At 34.3% G+C, this 15048-nt stretch overlaps 1 protein-coding gene across 7 annotated transcripts in view; it reads right to left on the bottom strand.

Annotated features, from left to right (window-relative positions):
* The window catches only part of IPO11 (importin 11), a 99232-nt gene that overhangs the window by 61589 nt on the left and 22595 nt on the right, over nt 1-15048 (bottom strand). For all 7 annotated transcript variants that reach the window (XM_082335418.1, XM_082335420.1, XM_082335424.1 and 4 more), the window contains 10 exons: nt 14556-14759; nt 9991-10123; nt 8986-9044; nt 8089-8137; nt 6330-6400; nt 4750-4942; nt 3208-3360; nt 2898-2941; nt 1951-2041; nt 588-635 (listed from right to left, as the gene is read on the bottom strand). In XM_082335418.1, the coding sequence (XP_082191544.1) occupies nt 588-635; nt 1951-2041; nt 2898-2941; nt 3208-3360; nt 4750-4942; nt 6330-6400; nt 8089-8137; nt 8986-9044; nt 9991-10123; nt 14556-14759 (1045 nt within the window). The remainder of the gene's footprint in view (nt 1-587; nt 636-1950; nt 2042-2897; nt 2942-3207; nt 3361-4749; nt 4943-6329; nt 6401-8088; nt 8138-8985; nt 9045-9990; nt 10124-14555; nt 14760-15048) is intronic.

Below are 15048 nucleotides of genomic sequence, written 5' to 3'. Positions count from 1 at the left end.
TAATGAGACTAACTTAAGTTTCAAAAAGCATTTTTGATAACCTGAACATAATACAGAAAACAAAACTAAAGCATAGCTTTGTGATGAAAGAGATTATCAGACCATGGCGCAGGGAACTCTGGAGGAAATTTTAGTAAAAGAAAGGTATTACAGAAGAAAATTCAGACTCTTGAAAATAGCTAAAAGCCATAAGAACAATTAAGGTCTTACTCTAACATCAAGAATGGTTCCACGAGAGGTCTTAGGCAATTCTTTTCTTTTGCCATAAAACCTTCTTACTTGTAAAATGAACAGAGTGTCTCCATGGAAGCACTGTAGCTCATTTATTTCCAGAGAGGAAAGGACAGGACAGTAAGGGAGATTGTCTAAGGGTTTGTTTCACAAAAAAGCTGAAAGTAGCACCATAGTTTTACATAAGCATTTCAAAAAGTGAAGACTGACATTAAGTGCAAGCAGAAATAGGATTTAGGTCCTACTTTTTAAATGTCTTTAAAAAATCTTGCAAATTCTTCATATAATTTTTAAGAAGTCAAGCACATACACAAAAGCAGCTCTGTTACTTCAAAGGTAAAGTAAATTTAATTTACCAGCATCTTTAATCAGTATAGCACTGGCATCTTCCACGTTGGTAGATCCTACAAGACAAAGTTAAAATAAAGAAAAAGGTGTAAATAAAACAAAGAACACAAACAACTTTGCACTTTTACACTTTCAATAAGTATGCTGTGAATTAAGACTTTGCTTTGCTGTTACCGTATTTTTGACCGACTTCTTCAGAGCTGAACATTTTTAACAGCAACATTCAAGTAAGTCAGAAGCATATATTTTAAATGAACAGACTCAAAACCCGCAAATTGCTGAACACTGTCAACCACATGGTACTATTTCCAACAGAGTCCTAGACCTAGTTCCTATATACTTTATATATGTGTGCATGTGTACTTACAATGTATAAGTAAAAATTTTACAAAATCTTAAGAATTAATGAATTTTTAATATCATCTAGTACTTCAACAGTAACTCTCAAGTTGAAAACATCCAGAAATGGCTACGAGGGGCTTCAGAAGAAAACAAAAATAGCGTATGTGTACCTTTTAGCATGGAAGTATTAACTTTCATAATTCTTGGAAAACAAAATAACTGTCAACCCTGTTGTAAGGAACCTTTTACCATTCCCAGTATTACAGCAGAGCAAGCCATCCCGAAACTTATGTACACAAAGTATTTTATGAGGAGATTCTCTGAAGTCAGAAACCACCCTCAGAAAATTAGTATTTATTTCTATTTAATCAAATGTACTGATCCATTCTGGTAAGTTCAAATATAAAATATTTTAAGTCAGGTAAGATGCAACCTGAGGAAACAACCTAAGCTGAAATGACAGGGAAAACAAAGTGGCAGCTACCACTCATTATTTTTCATAGCCACTATAAAACTCAGTTTGGGGGTGAAAAAAACCTGAATCATTCCCCAGTCTTCATACAGAAAACACTAAATCTTTAAAGCATATTCTTCAGATTTGGAAAGTCCTCTAGACTCTCTAAAATGACACGGTAACTTGAACCTGTTTTTTTCCCCAGGATTTTTGCAGACATGGAAGAATTACCATAAACTGCCTTGCAACATTTGAACAGGGAGTTCCCAGTAAAAAACAACCTACAGGATTTATTAAGCTTGTCAACCATTCTCAAGAAAGCTGAAACTCATGCAAGTAGAAATGCCCCAATTTTCGTTAGTCATCTAAAATAGTTATGGTTTCCTTTTCCTACATATGCACTGCATTTTCATTATGGTAGGTTTAGAAATAATTTTAAAATATTAACATGCCCTTTCAAAAATACAGAGGGAATGCACTATGTAAAATTAGATATCACAAGGTAAAATTGTTTAACAGTTGACAAAAGCGAATGTAAAGAATTCTACATTTTACAGTTCCTTTAAAGAACTTACCTTGTAGACTGCGAACCATTTCTAGAAGCACAGGGGTAAGAGTCTGATTATACTCATGGAAAATATCAATAAAAAGAACTTCCGTGCATGGCTGAAAAATTAAAAGATCTTTTTTTGGAATCTATCAAAATAAAGGCAATTAAAATACATTTATGCTATGATTTGTAAGTGCTGAATATCTCACACCAAAGGTCATTTAAAATGCAATATACTGTAGCAAAATTAGTATTATATGAAATACCACTCTTACTACTATACAGTATGCTTAACTCTAGCAAGATTTTGATGGCTATCTCAGCCAGCTCTGCGGTAGAAGAACAACGGATCTGTGGAGTGAAACAGCTGGTGTTCATGAGCCAGTGACCACACTGTAGGTATGTCATGGTTTCTTTTCAGATTAGCTCTAGTTGACTCATGAATACTCATTTGCAATTGGAACACACTACTTAAAATGAAACTATTGGAGCAAATGAACTTTGAGATGTCTTTGCAAAGCAAACCACAGTAGTGATAACTGGGAGATTCACTACAACAGCATAATTTTGATTTAAACTAAAAGGCTCATACAGATGCATCTGAAAGTTTCTTCATTCATCATGTCTGTTACCAAAGTCATAAGTGATAACATCAGTTATCAGTTTAAAGACTACAACTTCTACTGGGTTTAGTAACCATCAGATACTACACAATACAAATGCTGAAGCAAATTCCTTTTCCCTCCCTCCTAGAATATGAAGCGCATAGTGTCCACTGTATTGCAGCATGTTTGGACATTGATAAATGAACAAAGTTAATTTATACTAATTCTAATGAAATTTCTTTAACTGAAGACTTCTTTGAAAAGCATGAGCTTATCTTTCTACCAAATATCATCTCTCTTGGTTACAAGACTATCAAGAAAAGCATCCAGAAATGTTTAATGGTTTTCTTTCAACTGAAACACTTACTCTGAGACTGTACTTCCAAGAATCTCCTCCTGTCTCTTCTACAGCTATTATTTCACAAAGAAAAGGAAAAAGTATTATTTCAACTATGGTTCAAATACATTTTAGTATTTAGATATGCAACTATCACAGACTACTGAGAAATCTCTTGTTATGAGAATAATCTCTAGAGGGAATATTTGTCCATGTAACAAGACTGCAGAAAAGAAAACAGCCAATATTGCAGTAAGTAACTTCTAGAGGCAATGCGGATATGAAACTATTATACCTATATCTAAACAAACTGCAACCAACTATACAACACATTTCTTACTGAAGCCTTCTGGGTCCTCTTCCCACATCATTAATTCTTCATTTGTCAGCAGGAAATAGTGAGTGACTAATCTCCTACATATTTCCATTAGTGTTGGATACGTGAAAAATGCTGTCTTTATCTTATGTGCTTCAAGAGTTTCAGGACTGCTATCTGAAATAAAACACAGAAAATTCCAAATTACAATTAAGTGCCTTAATGATAAAACAGTAGTTAGTAAAATTAGACAGAAATCAATAGATAAGAAATTCTGATCATCAGAGGAAAAAAAAAGAAAAAAAAAAATTTTCATGGCAGACTTCCATAACAGACTTTCAGATGGTACTTTTTTTAGGCAAGTTAAATTCCCAAATTCATTTACTTTTAAGACAGTTCTCTACCAGCACAATTAAACTGAAGGGTTGTTAGGGGTTCACAAAGTATTCATAATGCCTTTCAGCTACTATGTAGATGAAAAACTGTTTACTTGCTGCTTTTGGTATTTTTTTTATTTAGCGTTACTGAATTAAAAAATACACAGAACTCAGCAAGTTTCATTTATAGCTATTCAGAAAGTTTATCCAAATAGAATCTTAAAAATAACTTTGGTTTTTTAGGAGTTAACATTTGCTAAAGAAAGCAGCAATAAAACCAAATACTGTATGCTATATAACCAACACAAACACTATATGTCAGTCAGAAATTAAGAAAAATAGATTTTCTAGTTTAATTTTTTTTAATCACATAGTTCTCAAAAAGCCAAGTGCTAAAGCTTTTATCAGAATGTGCTATATTGTTCTTGTCTCAAGTGACCACATTTCTATTTCAAAAACTCAAACACATCTATGAACTTTTGCAAGTAGAAATTTTGCTTAATAATCAGTGGATTTAGAACATTCTAATGTATTACAACATTATGGAATAACACTGAAATACATCAATATTCTGAAGAATTTTAAATGGTGGGGTTGTGTAATCAGACACATACCAGTATGTTCATGTAACTTTTTTTTTTTTAAATCTAGAAAGAAAATGCTAACTGTTATCTAGTCATTGCCAAACGTTAAACTAATGTAAAAGGTTTGTTTTTTTTTTAATATAGTCATAAGCAGAACATATAAACTGCTTTATATTCAACTGCATGTCAAATTCACTGTGTTTCTGTATTTCAGAATACTGGTATTAGTTAATTACAGCAAATACCCCATTTTATCAAACCATTTCTCAAGGGAAAGTTGCATCAAACCATTTCATGAAAAGAAACCAAATTCCCTAGCTTAATACTTCTTAAAATTAGTTCAATGAAAACTAAAACAATCAACAAAGAAAAGATAATCACACTCCTTATGTATTTAAAATTACTTTAGCAGGTCAATGTCTATATATATTAATACTTTAACTATCAATATAAGAATTATCCATATAGAGACAGAAGTATACATTACTAACTATTAAAACATTAAGTGCTTCAAAAGAATGTCTTAAAGGAGTTTTACTTTTGGGAACAACTACGAAAATGTTTCTCAAGATATAAAAAATGTTTTTAGTAAATAGCAGCAGTACCTTCAATATTTTTGGATGGCTTGTAAGCATAATTTTTTACAATCATCTTAATGAGATTCATGCACTGTACAATAAAACGCTCAAATACAATTCCTTCACCAGCCTCTGTGAAAACATAGCTTACAGCAAACTCCAATGACCTCTGAATCAAAGCGGTGAATGAAAAAGGATGTTGATCCAGGAAGTCCAAAAGCTAGAAATTAAGAAAGTAGAAGAACAATACAGAAATCCAATGACTTTTTGTGCAAGTCTTATTAAATGCTTTCATAAACTAGTTATCAAAAACAAATGCCAATTTATATAAAATTACAGAAAATTACACAGACAGGAAATTAGGAAGAGATCAGTATCAATGGTTAAGGAAGTGTTACTTTGCCCTGAAATTCTTGATTCATGTTCAAAACTACCATTTTTTAAGTTTAAGGAACAATATTCATTTTCAACTAGACCACCTCGCTAGCAACACAGTGTATAAAACATATCAGCCACACTTAAACCCCTGAACATTTTAGCAGATAATTTATCCCTATTAGAATTATTGTAAGTAAAAAGCATGAGGGAAGTAACTTTTATTCTTTTTTCTCCCCCACCACCACTGCAGTACAAGCACTTGCTTCTTCAGCTTAGCTTTTTCAACTAGTGGTCTAGAATGCACTGATCAATTCCTTTAGTCTCCTCTGCTACTGCAAAAATGCCTAAGCCTAAATTCTTGCATCTGACTTTCTACAGGTGGTAGATTATCTATTAATGAAGTGTATTTTCTCTTCAGGTCTATGAAAAAGATGCACATGCCTCACATACTTTGCCTGGCAGTTCAAAGGAAGAAGTACTATGACAAAGACTAAAAATGTGGGGTCAGAGCACCTTCAGTTCAATTTTGGTGAAGCCGACAGGTGCCTCCTACTTCTGATAATTAGGCTGAATATTTAAATAAGATCCATGGCCCTAAAATAGAATCTGAAAACAATGGGAATTCTGTAGGTTTTATATCTTTTAAAAACAGAGCAAGTGACAATACTAAAATTACCTTCCTATAATATATGCAATTAATGGTTGCACAGAATTAGCTGACAGCTCCAAATGTATTATATAATACATAAGTCACAGAGGGTAAGAGAGTTTTCTGTTAATTTTCTTTCAATAAAATAAAAGTGGATAGTTATTCAATAGAAATAACAGGGCCTTGGAAATAGCAATCTAACTACTTATAAAAGACAGGATGAAAAGTTTGTGTCTTCTTTATTCATCAATGCTGATACAAATGTCTTAGCAAAGCTTTCCGAATTCATTTTTAAGCAAAATCGTAACTAAATAATTTACTTATGGAATGCATTAATTTTTTTTGAGCTAAGGAAATGTATTCTTCACTCGTGCAACTCATATCAGCATGAGTAAACAGACACCCTTTTCTTTAAAAAAATTTCAAAAATATATTTCATAACAGAAGTCTGAAGTTGCAGTACCTTCCATTTCTTCAAAAGATCTGAAATCTATTGGCTTTAAGGCACATACATATCTGAATGGGGATTGCTCCTCCAGAATGGTAAACTATTCAGTAACTGAATGGAGAATCTACTTACCACTTTAGTGAACAGAATTATAGTCTTTTCTAGACGATCTCTGCATACGTTTTCTGCTCTTATACTTCTACCTGGTAAATCAGATATTTAACAACTATCATTTTTTCAGACTTGCCTTTTATTTCTAGATGGCTAAGTTTTAAAAAATTAACACTGGAGAGCAACTTGTTTTATCTGCAGTTCAAGGATTATGGTAGCCAGAAGAGAGTTCTATGGCAAAACAGATTTGAAGTCAAATTCAAGGTAATGAGTACTGGGGGGAAAAAAAAAAAAATCTTTAACCATTTCTCTCAGCTGCAGTGAAATTCACTGTAACTGATCAGAATAAAACAATTGGGACATCATTACAGACAACTCAATGACAAAGGACAGTTAAAATAATGCAAACAAATGCTAGCATAGACAAGAAGTAAAAAAGTATTGAAAAGACGTAAATGCCTTTTTATTAAAATTATGGTATATCCTTACTACTATGGGTTTTCCCAGAAACTCTGCCTTAAAAAATAATTGATTATGGACACTGGAAAACATTCTGAATTTACAAAAAATAGATAAAGCCTTTATAAAAAAAGAGAAAAACAAAGAGCCATAATGAAGGCATACAGGCAAAAACAATGATATAAAAAAATCTACATACTAATTTTGTAAGGTAGTCATGCCTGCTTTTGCAAAACAACTTATTGATTAGGGAAGTGAAAATGGGAAGTTTCAGCTCCGGTCTTGTCTTAGGACAAACTTCAAACTTCACAGTCCTCATGTTCTCAGGGACTACGATAACCACCAAGCTTCAGGATGGGATGGCCTTCAATTCAGGCTACTAAAGCTAGGCAACTATCTTGCAAAAAATGAAAGAAGGGCCAGAAAGAGCATTACTATAGTGTAGCAAAAGGGGTAAACATGCAAAGCAGCCTGCATTTTAGAAGAGAAAAAAGGTATTTTATTTTGGCACTAAACACAGTGGCAGTTTCCATCTTTTCTAGAAAGAAGACTCAGAGCCCAGATCAGCCCCTCTCACCTAAGTACAGGCTCCTGAGCCAAGTACCTTCATTTGTATCAAAAAATTCTCTCTCATTTCAGATATCTATTCTCAGAAAAAGCGTTGTTGATCCTAAAAGAATGACCTGACAGGCTTCAAAAGAATAAATGGCTTGCACCAGGTCTACCACAACTGTACAAGCAAGAAAAGAGCAGTGAATTCAGATGCAACACTGCCAACAACACATCTCCTTTTTGCTTGTTTCAGGTAACTTTCCTGCAAAAGCACTAACACCTGCCAATTATGCTTATATTTCTGTTGACTGTGTTAACCTGTGGTTGCCTCAGACTACTACCCTTCCAGTTATCAAGTAAATACAGCTGAATGCAGCCTTTATTTCCCATTTGACACTTACCAAAATGCATGACAAACTCCAGGAAAAAGAAAAACATAAAGCCCTCCCAAAGAAGAAAACGCAAGATTGGGGTTTTAGTAGCATCTACATATTTTAATATGGACACTTTGTCAATCCATGGCTTAAGATTTCTTTTTTTAATTGGCGTTATCACACCAAGTATAATTTTGGTGGGATTTTAGTCCGTTGATACAAAAGGACATTTATATTGAAGTCTTTTCTGACAGCTTCAGCAGCATTTAAAGTACTAGTTTTGCACTTATAAAAAAATACCTTGCACCTAAATGATTAATGATGATGCACTAAACCTTATTATCCAGCTTCTAATATTTAACAACCAATACAAGGAAGAATATTCAGATACTTACTACACTCCAGAAACTGTTTTAGCCGTTCAAACACCGCATGTAGAAAACCCTGAAAAATATAAAAGTATACTTGTATTTTAAAGATGAAGTTTATTTTGCACTGTATTATGAGAAGAAAGTTGAGTCAAATTGAAGTCAGTTCAGATGTGTTAGTAGCTCAGATGTCACCTTATCACTTTTACCTGAACTAACTGATTATCTTGGACAAGCAATTTCCTCATGAAACAAATAATTAGCTAGCTAGCAGACTCCACAGATGATCCAAAGTGACCTTATTAGTACCACACAAACAGCAAAGCATCTCTAGTAGAAGGTGGTATAAGTAAATATAGGCATATTCTTTACAATCTGCTTATCCAGTTCTTTCCTGTTCTCAACTTCTAGTTTAGGATGTAGGTCATAGGTAACCAATTCCTCCAGCACAGTAGGCAGTGTTTGGGGTTAAGGGAGATGCTTGTGTTTCTTTCTTCCCCCTAGATGGGCTGCATACCACAGGCTTTCATCTCTATCAGACAAATTCTATCAATAGAATTTGGTAGGACAAATATGCCATTGCATTCATCATTAAATGAAAACATCCTCTTCAAATGATGGGGGAGGGTACATATAAGACATCTTCCAGTAGGCAACAGGGGTGTCACTATCATGTGACATGTAAACTGGAAGGGGCGCCTTTTCTTTTTTTAAAGATCATGCCATTGGTATCACAGTGTTTAGGATCTATCTAGGATCTGACAGTTCTTAACTGATGAGAGGACAACTCTGAGAGCATGTTGCTTGATCTTCCTTTACATAACACAAATGTGTGCCTTTCAATGGTTTTTAAACATAGCTCTAACAACTGGAATCATCAGAAAAGATTTCTAATCTAGAACTAGAAACAGATATGTCACTTACCATCACCTCTACACTCCAGTGAGGCTCTACAAACCCATGGACTGTCAGTTTACGAAGCACTAGGGAAAAAAAAAAGTTACTTCTGTAGCTATTTCTCAGCCCTTGTTCCAAGAGATTTCAGAGCACGATTACAATTACAGTTGCTGTGCCTTTCTTCCAATTCTCCATATTAAAAAATACATTTGGGCCTTTGGATGCCTCAACCATACCTAACATGAATCTAATCTTGTTGAAATTACTTTAAAATTCAGCACATTATGTGTAAAATAATGAAGAGAACTCCAAAAATTACTGAATCAAGAAGAATTCTGCAAAAGCTATAAGTATTCAACCTCTGAAAGGTTCTGCAGCAGGAAAAGGGCCAAGTACAGTCAACTAGGGCCCATAAGCCATCTTATGAATTTTCTCAGGTTTATCACTGCCAGTAACCCAGAGAAGCCTCATGCTGCACCTTGTGAAACAATTCAAGACTGGTATCATCTACATTGCAAGCGTTGCACGCAAAAACTCAATTCTTCAAGACAGCAAAGTACAGTAAGGATATGTATTCATCCCACTGATAACTACTTCACCATCAACCTAAAATCTAAACTGACGGCTAAGGCTACCTCTTCACTGAACACATGAACTTAACACCACAAAATTCATAGCTTAGCTTCCTCAGTTAACTGCCTAAAGATAGACAGATGCAAGCCTAAATTACGACACATGTAAAAAAGCGTCCTGTTATGACCTCCACTTTCCCACCTCCCAGACTTTGACTTCTTACAACACGCATATCAGAATGGTACATACTAAGAAACAAGAGTACCTTCTCCCCCTTCCTTGTGAACAATCCTCCTTCTGCCTTGCTAAAGGTACAGGTGAAATAGACCAAGATTACTGGTTTTCCCAATGGCCATGGCTTTGTTAGAGAATGCTAACTCTTTATCAAAGAAGTCTTACTCGTTCACTGTGAAGAAACCTATTTGATTCCTTATATTTAATATCATTCTATATTATTACCTTTCAGTGACAACAAGGTTCTTTCTAGTGAATTTGCAGCTGCAGCTTCATCCCCCGTACAAACTTGCCGTAGGAATGTATCGGTATGATGATTCCACAGGGAACACGCAAAGCTATAAATACCTGATGCAAGCTGCAAAAGGAAGAAAGACCAAGAATATCTTTGATTTCCTGAATTTGGCTATAGCATAATAAATTCCTAAATTTTAAAGGCCAGTTTAGACTGTTAAATGATTTAATCCATCTTCTTGTATATCACAGGCCACAGTGTTTCACTTACTACTTTGTTGTACTGAGCCAAATATGTTTTCCAGAAAAATATCTTAATTTGAAGATCCTATGATAGACTCACCTGCTTCCCTGACTACTTGGTCTATAACTCTATCACTTTAAAGATAACTAGTTAGGCCTCCATTCTTATCTGATTTTTATTAAATACGGCCACAGGTCTATAATACAGTATGAGGCTTCAAAAAAACTATCCGCTCTCCTCATCACCTCCTCTCCCACAAGACTTAAACTGTTTGTCTCACAGCATAGTTAGTATCTGAATCAGCTTACTCTGGGACACAGAGAGCAGTTACATGTCTATGTCTAATAAAAATATTATTGAACAATGCCTACACTGAAACTAACTTTATTTTGTTGATAGCTGCAACATGATGACTTTTTGCATCATATCATTTAAAATACAGAATGACAAATAGTTTCTCATCAGCTAGCACTGAACAAATCTCAAACTTAATTCACGTTACAGTTTCCAAACAGTGCTTACCTGATAAAGATAACTGAAGTATAAACAGAAGATAAATTAATTTCTGATTCAGTTATGGTAGCACTTGAGAGCTTCATAGTTAAGGAAGAAACTACACTTAGTTTGCTACATGTTACGTCAATGGAATCAAAAGCACCTGTTTATTTGGTTCCTTTGACTGAGTAAAGGTGAGACAGTAAAAACTCTTGATAATTATTCAATGATGTGTTCATGGAGTTGCAAAAACACATCACTGAATAATTATCATTAGTTTCAACATACTCGTGTTTTGGGGGTTGACTTCGCTTATTCGTGGGGGGGAGTGTCTTTTAAATAGAATACACTAATGCTAACTATACTAGTAAGCAGTAACAACTCAGATTAAAAAAAACAAAACCAAAAACAATTCAAGGCAGCAATAATAGTCCTAATAGTATAATACACTCTGGATAAACCCATTTGTTTGTCATCCGATCAGTGTTACCTTAGTACTAAAAAAATTTAAAACAATAATTGCTTTATTAAAAACTGGGGGGACAGAACCACAAATACACACAGTATCCATTAGCAGGACCCACCATAGTTTTACACTGGAAGCCATTCAACAGGCAATTATAATTTGTATCAGGATCTAAAGACCTAGTTATGGGTCTAGGCTGCCTTAAACTCCTCTAGTCAGTAAAACAGGCAAGGCATGCTGCTGGTGGTGACAAGATACTCAAGCTAAAGAATAAATACGAAACACCTTCATAAATGAAAACTGTTCATGATGAATAGTAACAGTAAAAGCAAAGATGGCAGACCTGCTCAATGTTTGATTTCATAGGCTGCCAATGATCATGAAGATTCCTATTCAAGATTTCTATTTATGACTGTATTTCAAAGATTCAGCAATCTCCAAAGCAGCAAAGAAATCAGAACAATCATAAAAACCCTCACTGAAGTTCAACAGAGAGACTAAGCTGAATGGTGTGTAGCCAGTAGCAGAGAAGGTACCCAAAACCTTCTTGTACTTTATGGTAGGACTGTAAAGAAAAGTGCTTCTGGTTAGACAGAAGTTGTGCAGAACTCTACAGTTTCAGAACAAAAAGAAATTTCAGATAATCTGTAAAAACATAACAGCATTCTTTCAAAACCAGGTCCAAGAAGCAACAGGAAGACTTGAAAGCTTAACATCAAATGAGTTAGGGGGGAAAAAATTGTAACTTATTTTTGCTGATTTGCAGTAAATTCATGATATCACTTCTCCAGTATGTGCTATATGGCTATGTGATCCAAATACTGCAGGCATTAAAACATACAATGAATTTCTTCCTAAAAATAGTAGTACATTTTTATTAGACAGAAAAATAAAACTCACTGGTTTTACTTCCAAGAGCCACCATCCTCATTTAATAGACTAAGTCCAGAAAAATAGGCTCAAAAGAAAATAGATGTTTATAAGCATATCAGCAATGGTATATAATCAGACACTACATTTTCCTATTTGTAGAAAGTAGCTGATTCTACCTTGAAGATCATTAATGTAGTTATAATCATAACTGTACTATTCACTGGAAAGATGAAGTTATAAATAAGTTGCATTTACAAGTTACTGTATCACAATCTGTACGTCATCTAATATTTTTCTTTTTAAACCTCAGGTAACAGAGTTCAATAAAGGATGCCTTATCTATAAGCATGACCTTGTAATCTTTGAGTACCATATTACATGAAAAATTTATCAAGTGTTTCCAAAGCTGTACTAAAAAAAAGTTGAAACTGTAACTACTTATCTGAAAGTATCAAGAAAGTTTGCAGTCTGTTACATAAGCTTTTACAACTTTTACCTTCAAATGGCTTCATTCCATAAGAAAGGTTTTTTGACCACGCAAGAGAAGTCACGTGCCACCCAACAGACATGAATTCCCTTTACCAGGAGACAGAAGAAGCAGACTTCAAAGTTGTCTAATTTTGCCATTATTAAAAAAAAAAGAATCCTTAAATGTGAACCGTATACTGCCAGATGCTCAGACAATTTCCTTTTCCCACCTAAAGCTCAAAAAAACGTGAACATACACAGTGTTCCCAACAGACTGAAACTGGATGCACTGAAAATTTTCATTCACATCAAATTGGATGATAGAGAAACTTTGGATACTGAATGTATCCACAAGTTAAAACCCAACATTTAAGCATAAAAAGCCTACTAAAAGGGTATGCTTCTTAAAATGAAATTTCAATGATATTTTTGACAAGCACTGCCTTACAAATCTTAAAAAAAAAAAAAAAAATTTATAAGCCTTTTCTTCACATGTCTGAAGTTGTCGCACTCTACAAAAAAAAGAATACACAAAGAAAATACCACGCTAGAAAAATGGCATTCCATAAGGAAAAAGGTTCATGCAAACTTAATGAGTTTCCTGTAAACACAAAAATGACTGAAGGTAACTGAGCTCTTTTTGAACCTGGTAAGATGATGGAAATACAGCAAAAGTACTGTTGGACATGACAACTGTAACAACAAATACTGGACCTTACGACCTACAAATTCCTTTCTGTCCCTGTATTGAGATGGTACGGATTTGGCTATTTTATGAAAGCAGGTCTTTGGGTTTGGGTTTTGATATTTTTTTTTTGCTATATCCTTGAGCATTAACAGTATTTTCAGCTGCATAGCCAGGCCATATAAGCAACATCTTGATTTAGGAGAGCTCTAGAAAAGAAGTCATTATCTCACTCACTCTTTATTGCTTTGGAATTAATATCTGTTAATATACCAAAACCTGTATTGTTCAATTATCCAGACCAGGTATAATGGCCCAACAAATTTCAAAATACAAACAAATATTTCCTATACAAAGATTACATTCATCCATACCTATACATGGCAGAGAGAGAAAACACTGTTCCTCTACACACACATCTCATAGCAACATATCATTGTTTCAGTCCTGTCCTATTACAAGAGCCAGACAAGAGTCAGTTCCTCAGACTCCTGACAATTAAAATTCGATCTTAATGATTACACAGCCAGAAATTTTTTCTACATAAATAGGTAAACTTTCAGAAATAGCCTTCATTATCTGCGCTATAATCTTTTCTTTAAAATGGAGGAATAAAATAAAATTTTGAAAATTCAAATGTAACGTTTGGAAAAGATGTTTAACTCTCTAAATTCAGTTAACTGTACGTCATTGCCTAACTCCAAATGGGACTGGAGATGCAACAGGCTACAGCCAACGGTAAATCTGTGTTCTAATCTGTGGATTCTTAGAATGGAGAATATAAGCTGCCTGAGACAAGATTTGGCATTTGCATTCACATCTTGCCTTTTAATTAAGCTGGAGAAAGAAGTTGATATGGAAAAACCCCAGACACATTCCCACTGACGATAAAAGCCAAAAATACTGTGATATGGAAGCCTAAAAACCAGTATTTTTTAGAGACAATATTGAATATGAATCCAGAGCACACTTCCAAAAATACTGCAAATTCATATATAATAAAATCTGTTGTATGGCATGATAGCATAAGGCTGATACGCAGGTATTGTTCCGTAGATGAAGCTCTGCTTCTTTACACAAGCTGTTATAATAACACTCAAGCTGCATGCAAAATTAATAAATATCTCAAAAACACTTCACCTAGAAACTGACTCAGTTATTTCATGTTGTACATACACCCACCAAAGAAAGAGCACTTCTGTTTCAAAGCTAGACATTAAAGTCAACATACCTGCCATTAATGCACGGCCAGCTAATCACGGGAAGTGGGAAGCACGTACAACACATGTTTTGCATGCTCTACAATATTGCATCACATTACTTACATCATAGAAAAGTTTCCTATCCGCAGCAAGCCGTTTGGATGCCAGGGTCTTTGTAACATGATAAAAGGTAAGTAGTGCTCTGTGTTGTCGGAGATCATCCTGGACCTTCACAGATTCTAGAAGAGTGGGTATAAGTTCTGGCCATTGCCTCGGGCAGTCCACCCTGGCAACTTTAGCAATCAGCACAGAGATCTGAGTTGCTATCTGCAAAAAAGCAAAACAAAACACAGATACCACAAAGTTAAACACCATTCAGGAAATGTACAATGCAGAAATTAACAGCCAAAAAAAACTCAATCAAAAAAACCTAGTATGGATTACTAGATTTTTGTGTGGTTTTTCTCAAACTATTTTTAAGTTTGCTGAATGCAAATAAATGTAGAGGAAAGAAAATGGCTTCTATTTTATGTTTACTATAAACATTTACATAAAATGCTAAGCTGGCTACCTTTTTCAAATTTTACATAAAGACCACTAATTTTTTTTTTTCTAG

The sequence above is a fragment of the Platalea leucorodia genome, assembly GCF_965183815.1.
Source record: "Platalea leucorodia genome assembly, chromosome: Z".
In the NCBI taxonomy this organism is placed as follows: Eukaryota; Metazoa; Chordata; class Aves; order Pelecaniformes; family Threskiornithidae; genus Platalea; species Platalea leucorodia.
The sequence above is the reverse complement of the archived record's forward strand: the minus strand, read 5'-3'. Positions and strand labels throughout refer to the sequence as shown.